The following is a 15,620-nucleotide window of genomic DNA, read 5'->3' on the forward strand; positions in this document are numbered from 1 at the left end:
TCTTCAAAGTTAAAGACAACAGTAACGTTTACAAATTCACGCCAGTTAGGTAATTTTGATTTGACCCAGTTTTTGAATAAGTGGGTATTCGTCAAGACAAAGTTGTTAAATAGCACAAAGCCTGTGCCCTGTTTTATGAAGGAACCAGTTATGAGACAAACTGACTTGCTCAGTTCGAGCAGCAACATGACTTTGTGAATTTCACTAAAAGACTGTCTGATTCCAAAGTTCTTCCTCCATTTCAGTGTCTTCTGGAAAGAATTTTTAGGGAATCTGCTCTCCATCGATTGTTTCAGACGTGGAAACTGCTGACAAAGTAGATCATAACCTCCTTACAGCCAAAGCTGCTGCCTGTTTCTTCGATTGCTGTTTTTAGACTGATTCCGTTCTGCTGTCATTCCACTGCTGCACTCTGCATTATTTGTTGCATGTAGGGGATTCTGCTGTTTCTGTTGCCCAGGGATTGTTTTACTTCTTTTACATCTTTTATTTCCATATTTGCTCCTCGTGGAAAACATATCTGGAATTTGTTATTGCCCAGATTATCAATTACGTCTGTGCACTCAGTCTTACATTTGTCATTGATTTTAACCAGCTGAAAGTAGCCCAGGTCATTGGTGAAGCGACCATCTCTTTTCAAAGCCTCCGCCACAGTTATTCCCTTCTCTCCATAAACACAGAGGTACTTGAACTGTTTTAATAATAATGGATTGCATTTATATAGCGCTTTTCGGGGCCCTCAAAGCGCTGTACAATTCCACTATTCATTCACTCTAACATTCACACACTGGTGGAGGCAAGCTACAGTTGTAGCCACAGCTGCCCTGGGGCAGGCTGACAGAAGCGAGGCTGCCATATCGCGCCATCGGCCCCTCTGGTCAGTAGGCGGTAGGTGAAGTGTCTTGCCCAAAGACACAACGACCGAGACGGTCCGCCTTCCGGTTACAAGACGAACTGCCAACTCTTTGAGCCACGATCGCCCTCACCCCTGTTAAAAATCCTCTGATGCGCATGCTCGGAGGCAGCTGTATGATGAATGTGAAATTCAGAATAGAAGTTACAGTGTGTTAAATGGATGAGTTGTACAGGGAGACGGCCACAGGCAGGAATGATTTCCTGTGTCGTTCAGTGGTGCTTTTTGGTACTCTCAGTCTCTCACTGAACGTGCTCCTGTGACTGACCAGCATGTCATGGAGTGGGTGGGAGGTATTATCCAACATTGTCTTTATTTTGGACAACATCCGCCTCTCTGACACCACCTTAAGGGAGTCCAGCTCCATCCCCACAACATTACTGGCCTTACGGATCAGTTTATTGAGTCTGTTAGCATCAGCGACCCTCAGCCTGCTCCCCCAGAATGCACAAGTACACGCTCAGTTGAAGAGGGCATCATACAACAACAAATGTCAAAGAAATACTGGCGGCTGCTACTATGGACCTCTACAAATGGATGAAGTGGGAGGAGAGAACCTACATGTTGGCACCTGAGACAAATGGAATAGCATTAAAGGTACTTGGATTAATGTGGAGGCCAGAGAAACACTTTTGACCTTAGGGCACTAGTGAGGCTTCTAACAGAAAAGAAAGGAACCAAAATAAGTGTACTGCAGTCCTCAGCACGCATTTATGATCCGCTTAGGTTTCTGAAACCCTTTACAATTAGGGTCAAGCACATGTTCCAAGAAATGTGGGAGAGCGGACGCTCCAGGGATGAAGAATTGCCACCAGATCTGGCCCAAGAATGGCAACGGTGGTGTTAGAACTCAGTTACATCGGCTCACCATACCAAGGTGGTACCAAATCAACATGCAACAAGAAAACAATGATGCATTGGAACTACATGTGTTCTGTGATGCCAGTGAAAAGGCATACAGCACTGTGGCCTATCTGCTAGGCAAAAAACGAGAAGAAGAAACAATAATAATAGCTTGGTCACATCTAAAGCCAGGGTGGCTCCTCTAAAGAAAATGACGCTGCTGCATCTGGAGAAAAAAATCAAACTGTGCAAACAGCTGTTGAGCACCTTGACAAAGGTTAGTGGACCAAGATGAAAGACATTCCTCAGCAGAGAGGGGACTTTACATCATTTTTCTGGGCAGTGGGAATGGATTGGACCATTCAGAACAGCTGTCAATTTGTGTTCCATTTCACATTATGAGTTTTCTTAAAATATGTAAAGAAAAAGAAAAAAATGAATACATTAAACTCTTTTTCCATTTAAAATTTGCCATGGGTGTGTTCAGCTATTTTATCTGCCAGAGGTGACTACTTTGAGTCAAACGTTTAGAATACATTTTGGTCTATTAATTTAATTCTATGATTTCTTTCTTTTTTTTTTTTTTTTTAACTCCAATTGCTTATTTATGCTGTTGGGATTCAGAGATTCTTTTATTGCTACGATATAATCAGCCTTATGATGAATGCATTAATAACATGTTTTACAGCATTATTTTATCAGTAATATTTCTTACAGGGTTCATATTGCATTGAATATGTTTGTCATCACATTCATTCTATTCACAGGTAGAGTTCATTTTATACACATTGCATATCTGTGCTTGTTTAGAGTTGATGTTCCATCCAAGAGGGTTTTAAGCTTCACTGGTGAGAGTGTCCAGGTGATACATGTTGAGGGAAGATGAGAACATAGCAGGTTAATTGCATGCATGCTTACAATACACATATTAATCTAGTAGCAGGCCTGAGCGAAGACCCAAGTGTCTTCTGCTTTTCTTTGAGACCTGCGCCAATTTAGTCTACTTAGTGATTGGTGACGAGGGTCAATAATTAGCTCTTAGAGACCCTGAAGCTTGAAGTTTATTATCGTAAAAGGCAAGTGATATAGAAAAGAGAAGTTAGATGTCTGTTTATAGTTATTAAGATGTACATGATGTACCCTTGTCTGTAAACAATGTATTTTTGACCTGTATTTGACGGTGCGGGGGCGTGATCCTCTATGCTATAAAACCAGAACCCAGTGTATTTCTGTCAGAGCAAAACAGGCCATATGCTGATGGTTGTTCTCCTGTGTTAATAAACTCATCGTTTGATTGCACTTGTCTGGTGCCTCCGTCGTTTGTTGTCTGGTCTGCAGTTGATCGATCTCGCTTCAGTGCCATGCTTTCATTTCAGAGTTTAATGTGACATTAAACTGCATAATTTTCAATTAAAAAATGGGAAAAATTGGGGCGTTCTAAAACTTTTGTATGGTAGTGTAATTAACTATTTAATGTTTAAGTTGTTACTATTTAATTATAATAGATAATCCACAGATGTTAACTTTACTTAGAAAACTTTTCGATTCTTTAGATAAAAGTGCAAATTAGTAAATTCATGAGCATCTTTTTTTTTTAATTTTGCATTTTCATGTATGTCCTTATAATATATAAAAAATAATAATAATGAACTAAATACATTAAACTTCTTTTTTCAGTTTCAGCTTCTACAGTTCTGCTCAAACTAAAAGAATGATTTCACAGTGGATCAAATATCACCTAATAATGCAGACTTAATGGGACAATGCCATTACATCACAGGTTTGATAATTCAGATAATTCGTGTACAGAATAGTCTTAAATTGGTCACATAGTCTGTGCATATCAATATGAAAATGAAAAGTGAAATAAAAACCAGCTATGCACCTTTGACGAGAAAACCCAATGCCAAAAAAAGTTGGGACAGTAAAATATAAAGAGAAATCTCTACCACATAGGGATTTCTCCAAATCTTTTGATATTATGTATTGTAGATGAGGAGCTACTCAAAGTACCATTTTCTGCATTGAGGAACATTATTCTGTAATTTTTTAAATGTTTTTAAGACTGGTAAATATCTGGTTTCTATACTTCTGAGAAACTCTGAGATGCTCTTTTTATATTAGTCATGTTACTGCTGCCAGTGAACTTAGTTAGCTGCAAAATGTTTCTCCAGCTGTCTCTTTTCAGTGCCACTTACTTTTCAAGACTTTTGTTGTGCCCATTATATTATTCTAATTTAAATATTTACTTTGTTTTCTATGTTTTATTGTGAATAAAATATGAGTTTATGAGATTTGCAAATCATTAAACTTTGTTTTATACACATTTTGTATAATGTCCCAACTTTTTTGGAACTGGGTTTGTAACTGCCACTGCTCATTCGTACAATACAGAAATCAGATTTGGAGGCAAGTTATAATTATTTTATGAAATATAATTAATGTTTTCATGATTAAAAAAATAACCAACTGGTTTCTTTTTAATTAATCTAAACTATCTCTGAGTTTGTACTCTTCTGATAAAATAATTTTTGATATTGTTTCTTTAATTCTCAACAAACCTGTTGCTATTTTGATCACTTTTGTCCCAGTATGCTTGCCCTAGTTTTAGCGTTAGCTTTCATGTTGCTTCATGTTGATGTTTTTGCTAGGTTTTCGGACAACATGTTTTTGCTGTTAATGGTTAACCTAATTCACTGTAGACGTCTTAATTTAATGTGTCGCAACTTCACAACAATGTTCATTTTCTGACACTGCGGATAATTTGATTAGAGGGAACATATAACCGCTCGACACCGGGCTGGGACTGCTACATGTAGCTACATGACCTACTACGCACTCTACCACTGAATATTTTCATGAAGAGAGCGCAAAGTTCATTTAAGGATCCTTAGACTGAGCAGTGCACGATGGGTCTGTTGTCTCACTTCACTGTAGCCGTGCTCCTCTTCGCATTTTCTTTATTAGCTTGTTTGTTCATGAACCGCTTTTTCACCAGTGAAGCCCGACAGATTGGGTCAGTTTGGGATCAGCAACATGACATCACGGCACATGGACGGCTTGTTTATAATCCCGCAAAGCCACAGAACAATTCAAGTCGGGATATACACCCTGAAAGATCCCAGAAATGTCATTTTTCCAGAGGCAGTGAATGCGCCATGGCCCCAGAGAGTCGGTTTGACTGTGGCAGGGACAAACTGCTCAGCCAGAGCGAGTGTGAGGACAGAGGATGCTGCTACGCCCCTCTGCCTGACTCCGCAGGACCACCCTGGTGCTTTTACCCCCGTGTGTATCCTGGCTATAAAATGGGACCCCTCACACCTACTCCTCGGGGTCAGGGTGCCACACTGACTCGTGCCAGCCCCTCCTACCTCCCCAAAGATATCTCCACTCTAAGACTAGATGACATACAAGAGACAGCAGACTGTTTCCACCTCACAGTAAGCATTCATCCCCAAACATGTGATCAAGAAAATACAGTCAAGGATAATATTTTAATTTTATTTTGCTTTATTTTTATGTTTGAAATAGTCCAACAAGTCCCACCAGTAGGACAGGCACTACAGTTTGAGAAAAAACTGAGTATTAGACCCTCTATTATTTTACATACTTTGTCATTTCAAAGAAAAATAGTAATCAACCTTTGTTTTCTATTAAGTTAAAGGACCCATCATCTCAGCGGTATGAAGTTCATCTGCCAGGCAGTGTTCCTCAGAGCAGAGCCAATACACAGAGTGTCCTCTATACCACTGAATACCAGTCTGACCCATTTGGCTTTATAGTGCGACGGAAATCCAATGGAAGGGTGATGTGAGTAGTTCACTTCATTTTAATGTATGTGAGGATGGACTATATAGTGAGTTTCATCATAGTGTCTGTCAATAACTTACTCTTATTTAGTCAGCTTGTTCATATTTGCTCCGTTATCTCTGTTCATTTTTATCATTCTGTGCTGGTAGGTTTTTCATTTCACTTATACCATTGAATCACTTTAATTTTTGTTTGTACACATCCTCTGCGTGCTTAGTATGAACACCACAGTCGCTCCTCTGCTGTTTGCTGACCAGTACCTGCAGCTGTCTACCACACTGGCCTCTTCTTTTGTGTCTGGCCTTGGGGAACATTACACCTCTCTCCTCTTGGATCTGAACTGGACTTCCCTGACTCTCTGGAATAGAGACATGGCACCTCATGTGAGTCTATTGCAGTGGTTCAATAACAGTCAGCAAACTTAAAGGTTAGGAGCGCCCCCTTCTGGACAGATACTCAAATGATTTAGACTATATGTCTGGCAGCAGGCATTCATATTAAACACTCTTTTTTTAAGCTTTCTTTATGCTGTTGACACTGTCTTTCCCCACAGGCTGATGCTAACCTCTATGGCTCCCACCCATTTTACATAGTACAGGAAGAGGATGGCTTAGCACATGGAGTTTTCCTTCTAAATAGCAATGCAATTGGTACTGAGCTCTCTGATCCAACATCCCACATTTTTAATTCACTTTCCATAGAACAGATTCTAGCATCTGATGCCATTTCACTGACTTCCCAAATGTCTCTGTAGAGGTGATTCTGCAGCCGACCCCTGCTCTCACCTGGGTGTCCACCGGTGGAATCCTGGATCTCTACATTTTCTTGGGTCCTGACCCTCAAAGTGTTATACGACAGTACCTTCAGATCATTGGTATGCAGCGTGACTGTGTGGCTGACATTCACTAACACATTTCCATGCAGTAATAGGCATGTATACTTACCAAAAGAGATGTGAAGTTTGAAAGTAGTAGATTTATAAAAGCATGTGAGTGTCTGTGCATTTGAACAAGTCCTGAGGCATCAGAAAAAGAAGGAATGCATTTATGTGTTTCAGGGTTATCATTTATCTGTCCCCAGGCTATCCTATGATGCCTCCTTATTGGTCGCTGGGCTTTCATCTGTGCCGCTGGGGTTACACGACCACTAATACAACCCGAAAGGTTGCACAACGCATGCATGATGAAAACTTTCCCATGGTATGAAATTCATAGAAAATTCTCCCTCTGTGCAATTGCTTTATACATTTGTTTAAGAAAGTATTCTAAATTTTATTTTTTATTCTAAAATTTCATTTTAGATTGATAACATTAACGATCCATGCGTAACAACAGTAACTCTAATGACAGTTAAAAACTGAACTGAAGGCAGTTTGTCCTCAGTTTTTCATGTTTATGATTTTAATGTTTACTTTTTTAATTACTTGTTTATAAGGTGGCTGATGTGCCAAACTGTCTAACTGAATGAATATATCTTTAGAAGTCTTAGGCACTCACTGATTTTATGTGGCAGCTGGAGTCCTCATTAAACTACCTTTTTCATGAGAATATTTAACCGTTTTCACCAACAGGATGTACAATGGAATGACCTGGATTACGCAAACAAGCGAAGGGTATTCACCTTTGACCCCTGGAGATTTGGGGATCTGCCGGAAATGGTGGAGGAGTTTCACAAGAGAGGCATGAAGTACATCCTTATTCTGGTGTGACATCTTTGTGTTTAACAGACCTGATAAACTACTATATGCATATATACATTTGCTTTTGAAGTTGATGCAAACAAAACATTTTTTCTTGCTTTCACTGGAGCTAAAAGCAGGTATTAACCATATTTTTCCAGTAGAGGGCAGCAAAAATGTCCTAACTTTTGACTGAGGCTCCTTGTTTATGTTTCAGGACCCAGGCATCAGCAGCACCAGCACCCCAGGAACGTACTCTCCCTTTGATGATGGACTTAAAAGAGATGTCTTTATCAAAAACGCTACAGGGCAAATCCTGATAGGGAAGGTGAGATAGGGTCGGGGTGGGTGGGTTGGGGGCAATGTGTATGTAGCATTTTTTTTATATGAAAATGTGAGGTTGTCATATTCTGTATACACAGGTTTGGCCAGGTCCAACAGCCTTTCCTGACTTCACGAACCCAGACACCAGACAATGGTGGGAAGACTGCATCAGAGATTTTCACTCTAAAGTTCCTGTGGATGGTCTCTGGATTGTATGTGTACACAGGACAGGGTTATAATTCACAAATAATGTGCATGACTTTTTGGAAGTGTGGACATTTATTATGCATGATCAAATAAAAAATGCTTTCCATGTTTTTCTTTCCACACAGGATATGAACGAACCAGCCAGTTTTGTGCAGGGCTCGGTGGAGGGCTGTCCTGACAGTGACCTTGAGAACCCACCATACACACCAAGTAACACATTTAAAAGCACATAAACATTCAGATTTAATGTTGTTGTTGTTTTTTTTAAGACAACATGTTCTTCTACAAAACTCTCTGAATGGTGTACACACAGGTGTCGTTGGAGGACGGTTAAACTCAGGAACCCTCTGTATGTCGGCTCGGCAGAAGATGTCATTTCACTACAACCTGCACAATCTTTACGGACTCACAGAAGCTTATGCAACACACAGGTTGGGCCTGGATGTGATTGTACACAGTTGCACAGTTAGTTGTTTTGTTGTGGATGAAAGAACGAGTAATAAATATATAGTAACACTTTGTAAAAATGATCATTTTATGCAACAGTGATTTGAGTGTTGCATAAAAAAGTCAGTAATTTGACATGAAATGATAGAAGTCAAATGATTTTACTACGTTGTCATATAACTTCTCACTTCCTGTGATGTCTTGTAGCATTCAGGTTTTGAATTGGGATAATGGTGCCCAGTGTTACAGATTATGTACATGTTGCTGTTCTTTGTGGTTTGTTTTTTATCCTGGGGTTTGTTCCCATCCTCAGTGCTCTGCTGAAGATACGGAGGAAGAGACCCTTTGTGCTGTCACGCTCCTCCTTCCCCGGCATCGGACGCTTTTCTGGAGTGTGGACAGGAGATGTCAGGAGTGACTGGGAGCAGCTCAGATTCTCAATTCCTGGTGAGGAAATGTCATTTCTGAAAGGTCACATGAACTGGCTTTTTGAGATCCTCTCCTCTCGTGCAGAATATTGACCCAAAACATCAGAATTGTAAAGTTACCACAGCTTGATAGTGGATTGACTTAGATGGAGCTTTTGCACCTGTCCCCTCCAGCGGTGCTGCAGTTCAGCCTGTTCGGGGTCCCTCTGGTGGGAGCGGACATATGTGGCTTTGGAGGCAACACCACTGAGGAGTTGTGCGTTCGGTGGATGCAGCTTGGGGCCTTCTACCCATTTATGAGGAATCACAATGACAAGCCCAATGCTGTGAGACACGGACGCTGATACTGGTTATGTTTATAGTCTGTTAATTCAGATGCACATGCAAACTGTTTAGTGACAGTAATTGTCAGGGGAGTTATATGATGAAGAAGAGGTTCATCCAGCATGTTTTTCTTTTCTCGGGTCATGTAGAGAGGTCCATCTGTTTCATCTATTATTGAAAAGGAGTAACTCAATCTCTTCTCTGTGTGTGTGTTTGTCTTGTCCCTCAGCCTCAAGAGCCCTATGTGTTTGGGCAGCGGGCCCAGGCAGCCATGCGGAGTGCGCTATATCTCCGTTACTCCCTACTGCCGTTCCTTTACACACTCTTCCACCATGCACACGCCTCTGCTGAAACTGTGGCCAGACCTCTATTCATGGAGTGTGTGTCCTCTTCATAGCTATTCTTCCCTTACTTTTTTGGTACTCTATTGTAACGCATAAACAAAGCCATTTAGGGCATCACAGTTCACTTTTCATCTTTTTTTTCCTCTTCCCTGTGTGTCCATTGCTCTTAGGTTTCCCAATGACCCTAACAGTCAGACCATAGACAAACAGTTCCTGTGGGGGAGTTCACTTCTTATTAGTCCAGTTTTAGAGCAAGGGGCTGTAGAACTGGCTGCATACCTGCCCCCCGCCACTTGGTACAGCCTGCACAATGTGAGTCACTCAGTCATATTCAGCCGTCTGTGACAACACCACTAGAATGTATGAGCCACACAATAATAAATCATGTATGAATCATGTATGACCCATGGAGGGACTTGACATTAGTGTTTACTGGATTTACAACCTTATGTTGTGTTTTGGCCTCTCAAGGGTCAGCCTTTCTACAGTAAAGGGCAGTTCCTGCTCCTGCCAGCTCCTCTGGACACCATCAATGTCCATGTGAGGGAAGGACACATCATTCCCCAGCAGGTGGGTGTTTAGTTTGGGGAAAAAAGCAAATGTTTGAAGATCTTGATTCTGTTTGGAGACAAAATTTACAGGTTTGATGGAAAAACTGATTTTAAAAAGGGCTTATTAAGTTATGCTTGAATTCAGTAAAAAAGAACCAAGCAACACACATCGTTTACTGGATATTTATTCATTCAGACATTGCAGTTTACCGTAGTGATTATCAGTACATCACTTCACCCTGTGATGCTTTTCTTTATAAGCAATACAGCTCTTTGAAGGAATTATTTCGCTACATGGGAGAAATCACTTTTCATCCACAAAGTCTCTATGATCAAATGTTGACCCATTACTGTCACGACTTCCTAGATGAGGTGTTAAAGTTCAAAACTAGTTGAGACACTTGGGAGAAAAGAGGATGTTTTGTAAGTTAACATCATATTTTCTTTGATCTTCCCTTTTCTTGCACAGGAGCCTGCTTTGACAACCACAGCCTCACGCAACAACCCTTTCTTCCTGATTGTGGCGCTGTCAGCGGGCGGCTGGGCCCGGGGCGACTTGTTTTGGGATGATGGGGAGAGCGTCGACACTTTTGAAATGCAAAATTATTGCTACGTTATCTTCACTGCTGGACAGGTAAGTAGAGATTATTTATATTTCCATATGGAAAGCAGCAGAGACTTTGCTATGCATTGTGATGCACGACTGCTTCATGCATAAAGTGTGAATGAGGGACAGTGTTTCACACACATCTCTGCCTTTACTTCAGTCTCAGGTTGTGAGTAACCCTCTAAAGCTGAACGGGGCGCTGGACAGCCTGGTGCTGGGAGGGCTGCAGGTTTTCGGGGTGCCTTCACCACCTCGCTACATTTTAGCAAATGGGGAGAAAGTCAGGGACTTTACATATCGCACTGACACCAAGGTGAGTTTTTAACCAGCAACATATAAGCACCACTACTTCCATCATCACTTTACATTTCTTTGCCTCAAATAAATGTTTGTCTTTCTCCTCCCCGTCTCTTCTCGTAGGTTTTAGCAGTGACTAGTCTGGCCTTACCCATGTCAGAGGTGTTTACGGTCCAGTGGGTTCTCTAATACACTGAGTTTCATTTAAAAGAAAAAAAACACTCATTTTGTGCACCGTAGACTTGCTGCATCTCTTCTTCAAAATTGCCTGGAATTTGGATCAGCAGGTTTGTCGAAAAAAACAAACAAACAAAAAAAAACAGGACATGATAATATCAAAGCACGGGAGCCACCGTGGTATTTCTGGTTTGCATGTCCTAACTGCTACACTCAAAACGGTTTAATGCCTTGAAATGAATTTATTTTTATAACTATTTTAATTGTTTGTATTTTTGAAAATGATTTTTGCATTTATTTTTATGTGAAATAGTTAAAAAAATAATTCTAAAATTGTTTGTCTGCAGCACTTGTGTAGCATTTACTATGATGAGATGTCACATTTACTGTGTCCTCTGAACAGTTTGATAAAAGCCAACCATGATGTAACTGACTCATAGCTGGATGAATCCTTGGATGAGGGTGATCATGCTCCCTCTGAGTAATTGGACTTGCATGCCCCACTAGTGTATGCATTTGACACAAACTACTGCACACTTTGTATTCTGAGTGGTATGTATGTATGGTTGTATGATTGACATTAAGCATATTATTCAAGTGGGAAATAACCTAAAAAAAATAACCAGGTTTGTACTGGCAGGTAAAAGCAGCAGTGCTGGTGTGTGAAGAGCCTCTGACCAACTGCATTCAAGCCTTTGCCAGTGACCTTTAAAACGTCACTTATGATGAAAAAGCTCTGCTTTTTTATGATAGGCTGGGGCCGATGACGACTGCGGATGGTGTGAAATGCATTTGTTTTCAATTGCTGTCATGCTCCAACTTTTCTTTCACTGTTTTGAATATGAAATCTGCACCCGGGCTTTTTTGGATTAAAAAAACCCTTTAAATTTCCGGAAGCAGCAATAAATTTGTGGATTGGTCTGGGAGCTGTGAAGTCAAGTAGGACGCAAACCATCGGGTAGTTGTAGGAAGCGCGACATGCGCGGGCTACAAATTAAATCGCACGCATTGTTAGTCTAGCGCGAGCTTTTACTTTGAAAATTCGAACCGGAAGTGTATTTTTTCCGCTGTAGAAACCGCAGCAGTCAGACATGTAGCGTGCCCTGTCGGAAAACAAGGATACAAACAGGATTTACAGTTAATAACAACAGAGCCGGATCTGGGAGAAAGGAGGCGAGACAGCGCCGGTACGTCCCGCTCGGCCCCTGCCTGCCCGGTGTGATGGCTGTCCGGTGTGGGATGTAGACTCCTGCGGCGGGACTGACGGTGAGAGCTCAGCTGCTTTAGCCCCCCCTCCCCTCTCGCTCCGTTTCTCTACAATTTGCTTGTTATTCATTCATTTCTGCCGCTGGAACAGGTGTGTGCCAAAGCGCCGAGCAGGACGCTTTTCTCCGGTACGAGCCCGAAAGTGTTTTGTCTCCCGGCAACTTTTAAGTTGCCAGCAAACGCGGACTGCTTTAAAACACCAGCCAAGCAGTCGGATTTCAGCCATGGCTCAGCTGAGCTAAAGTAAAATATTTATGTCCAAGGTGCTACAGAGTGAGGCTCAGGCCACAGAGCCACAGTAAATACTCGTAAGGGCCTGCGTGTAAATAGGCTCGTCCATCCTCGCCTCCGCTGTCAGGCGGATGCTGCCTGTCAGGACTGTATTGATAGCTGATGGACATCACGGCACGCCTCTGCTGCACAGGCTGCCCCACCACAGTCAGGGCAGGGATTAAACCACCCCCAGGCACCCTTTTATGTCCTCTGAAACGCGTTGACCCACGTCACGGGTGCTCGTCTAATCTGTATAACCTGAGCGCATCGTAATTAAGTTTCTCAAAGTGCTCAATATGTGTGGGACCTGTTAGAGACAAGTTGTAGTTTGTGGTCTGTTTCTGTTGCAAATTGAGATGGATACACTTCATATTTTAATAAAATAAAATAAAATTTAAAAAAGCTGAATTATCTTTTCAATTCTATCCATAAAAAGCCACTTGTATCTTTGTCCTGTCTGTACTGCAAGTTATCAACACCATATCTGAAAAAACGTAATATTGGTTTACACTTAAGTCATTTTAACATGTAAAACAAGTTTGGGCAAACACAAAAAAGGAAAAAAATGAGAGAACTATGCTGTGTTTATAACCATTTCCCACTGAGTCACCTGTAAAGTTTTATCATAACTCGCTGACTTCAGAAGAATCTCGTTTTTCAGCCTTCCTTTTTCCCACCTGCCTTAGGCATTAATATACTATAATATACAGTGGTGATGAAATAGGGGTGTTAAGTATTGGCTCCTTCATTCATAAGTCACAATGTGACAGCTTAATTAATGTAGCCCAGAGGTGAGAATTTGAGATCGTGGAAGCTTGTTGCTTTCTACACTTCCAGCTCAGCTTCAGTCTTGCAAAGTTTCATGTTCACATTAAGAGTTTCTCTCTTTCTGGCAGGTGATCCGTTAAAAGTTTGTGAAAAATGTGAAGCATTCTGTCTGTCACAGCAGGACTAGGCTGAGGCGAGGATGGTGTTTCAGTCTTGAGCATGTGAGCAGTTTGATAAAACTCTGAAAGGTCAGAGAGGAGAGGGAATGTGCGAGCACGCCAAGGTGTTGACAGCAAAAAGATGAAGGGGGAAGTAAAGAGTGAGAGGACGCTGTCCAGCCTGATTGAGAAACTGACCCGGTTCACCCTGTAATCGCACACAGACCAAAATAACTACTGCGCAGTTGTACAGTAGCAGGGATTTCACAAAAGAACTGCAAAAGAATCATTTTTAGGGTCTAGCCCTCTTATTATTTGAATAATGGTTAGTTTGCATGTTTTATGTGCATGGATCAGAGTATACAGAAATACAACTATTCTTTTTCTTCATTTACTGCTAGTCTGAAGTATTTATGTATATTCACTCATAGGCTACTGTATTAGTTGTACTTTCCGAGTAGTAGTTAGAACCCCTTTCCCCCTTAAGAGTTGCCTTCATTCTTTGTGGCACAGAGTCAAAAAGGTCCTGGAAACATTCCTCAGAGATTTTGGTCTATACTGACATGACAGCATTACACAAATCTTTTTTGGCTCACATCCATGATGTAAATCCACCACATCCCAAAGGTGCTCTGTTGGATTGAATCTGGTGACTGTGAAGGGTTGCCAAGAAAAATATCCCCTACACCACAACACCGTGACCTGCGGATACAAGGCAAAATGGATCCATGCTTTCATGTTGTTTACCATTCAAATGTGGCAGCAGAAATTGAGACTCATCAGACCAGGCAATGTTTTCCAATATTCCGTTGTCCAGTGTTGGTGATCCTGTGTGGACTGTAGCCTCAGTTTCCTGTTATTAGCTGATAGGAGACCATCTGTTTCAGTGTTTGAGGTGTTGTGGATTCATGGATGCTCTTCTGCAAACCTTTGTTTTAACAAGTGGTTGTTTGATTTACTGTTGCTTTCTTAGAGCTTGGAGCAGTCTGGCCATTCTCCTCTGCTCTCTGACAACAAAGAGGCATTTTTACCCAGACAACTGCTGCTCACTGGATATTTTCTCTCTTTTTTTCAACCCTTCTCTGTAAACACTAGAGATGGTTGTGTGGGAAAATCCCGGCAGATCAGCAGTTTCTAAAATGCTCAGAGCACCAACAACCATGCCACATTCAAGGTCACGTAAATGAGCATTTTTCTCTATTCTGATGCTCAGTTTGAACTTCAGCAAGCTATCTTGAGCATGTCTCTGTGCTGTGCTCTGAATGCTGTCATGTGATTGGCTGATCAGACATTTGTATTAACAAGCAGCTGAACCGTTGTACTTAATGAAATGGCAGGTGAGTGTACAATAGGTTGCCTAATGATGGGCTCAGTAGCAGTTAATGTGACATCCCCCCCCCCCCCCCTTTTTTGAGATTTGTGAAAAAATCATTAATCTACTAATTTAAAAAAAATGATGAGCAAAACTAGTAAAATGTGACTAAGCCTAAGATTACTGACATCTGCAAGAAACCACAGACACTTTCTAACCAAAAAGAAAAAAGTGGTCCTGCACCGGATTTCGTGCTAGTAGTTTTCCTGTCTGGGGCCTGGCATCAGGAAGTGGGGTGGCTTCTTAATCAAGCAGAGGTAAACATGCCCTCTGAGGAAAAAGCAGGGAACATTCCTCAGATAGAGTGAGGAGCACATGCCGGGGTGTTCAGCCTGCAAGAGAACAAGGTTACACACTTGCATTGGATTCAAAGATACAGGCACAGCTAAGAGAAATAAAAGTTATCATTGCATTCTGCAGTTCTTTGATGTGAATGAAGAGACGCTAAAGGCAAAAGTAAGGCTTTAATTAATTTTCTTTGAGTCTGAAAAATAAGATCCCTTTTAAACCTTATCAGAGACGAAAGCCTTCAACAACACGCCGAAGCAGAAGCTTCAAAAGAGCCCTGTTACATCTAACTTGACATGGCACAAAGCTTTCTTTCTAAAGCAGACAAGTTAAACACTGCTGGTGTGACAAGCTGATCCCAATTCATTGCTGGCATTGATGTCATCTGCTGGCTACTGATAACTGCCCTGAATTTCACACAGATGGAGTAAAGTGTGTTTGCACACGTCTTTCTCTCCGTGTGTGTACACAAAACGACATATGTGTGTGCTGTTTGCAAAAGGTGGGACACCCTCGGCTACACAGTAGTACAGTATGCAGAAGGT

At 41.4% G+C, this 15,620-nt stretch overlaps 1 protein-coding gene across 1 annotated transcript; it reads left to right on the forward strand.

Annotated features, from left to right (window-relative positions):
- Positions 1-4,171: 4,171 nt before the first annotated feature.
- gaa (alpha glucosidase) lies at positions 4,172-11,283 on the forward strand. Its single transcript, XM_031730592.2, has 19 exons — positions 4,172-5,196; positions 5,415-5,566; positions 5,784-5,949; positions 6,120-6,216; positions 6,321-6,440; positions 6,647-6,765; positions 7,137-7,268; positions 7,462-7,572; positions 7,667-7,780; positions 7,901-7,985; positions 8,089-8,206; positions 8,536-8,669; positions 8,825-8,976; positions 9,204-9,352; positions 9,489-9,630; positions 9,790-9,888; positions 10,339-10,503; positions 10,637-10,789; positions 10,897-11,283. The coding sequence occupies exons 1-19, from the start codon at positions 4,666-4,668 to the stop codon at positions 10,960-10,962; spliced, it is 2,805 nt and encodes a 934-aa protein (XP_031586452.1). The 5' UTR covers positions 4,172-4,665; the 3' UTR covers positions 10,963-11,283.
- The last annotated feature ends 4,337 nt before the right edge of the window (positions 11,284-15,620 follow it).

This window comes from Oreochromis aureus, linkage group 4, assembly GCF_013358895.1.
Source record: "Oreochromis aureus strain Israel breed Guangdong linkage group 4, ZZ_aureus, whole genome shotgun sequence".
NCBI lineage: Eukaryota > Metazoa > Chordata > Actinopteri > Cichliformes > Cichlidae > Oreochromis > Oreochromis aureus.

What these genes read in the sequence shown, in the direction of transcription:
- gaa (XM_031730592.2), top strand. Translation starts at nt 4,666, where the DNA reads ATGGGTCTGTTGTCTCACTTCACTGTAGCCGTGCTCCTCTTCGCATTT. An exon ending in AAATCCAATGGAAGGGTGAT is followed by an intron (nt 5,567 to 5,783) that starts GTGAGTAGTTCA and finishes CTGCGTGCTTAG; the next exon opens with TATGAACACCACAGTCGCTC. An exon ending in TCTAAATAGCAATGCAATTG is followed by an intron (nt 6,217 to 6,320) that starts GTACTGAGCTCT and finishes ATGTCTCTGTAG; the next exon opens with AGGTGATTCTGCAGCCGACC.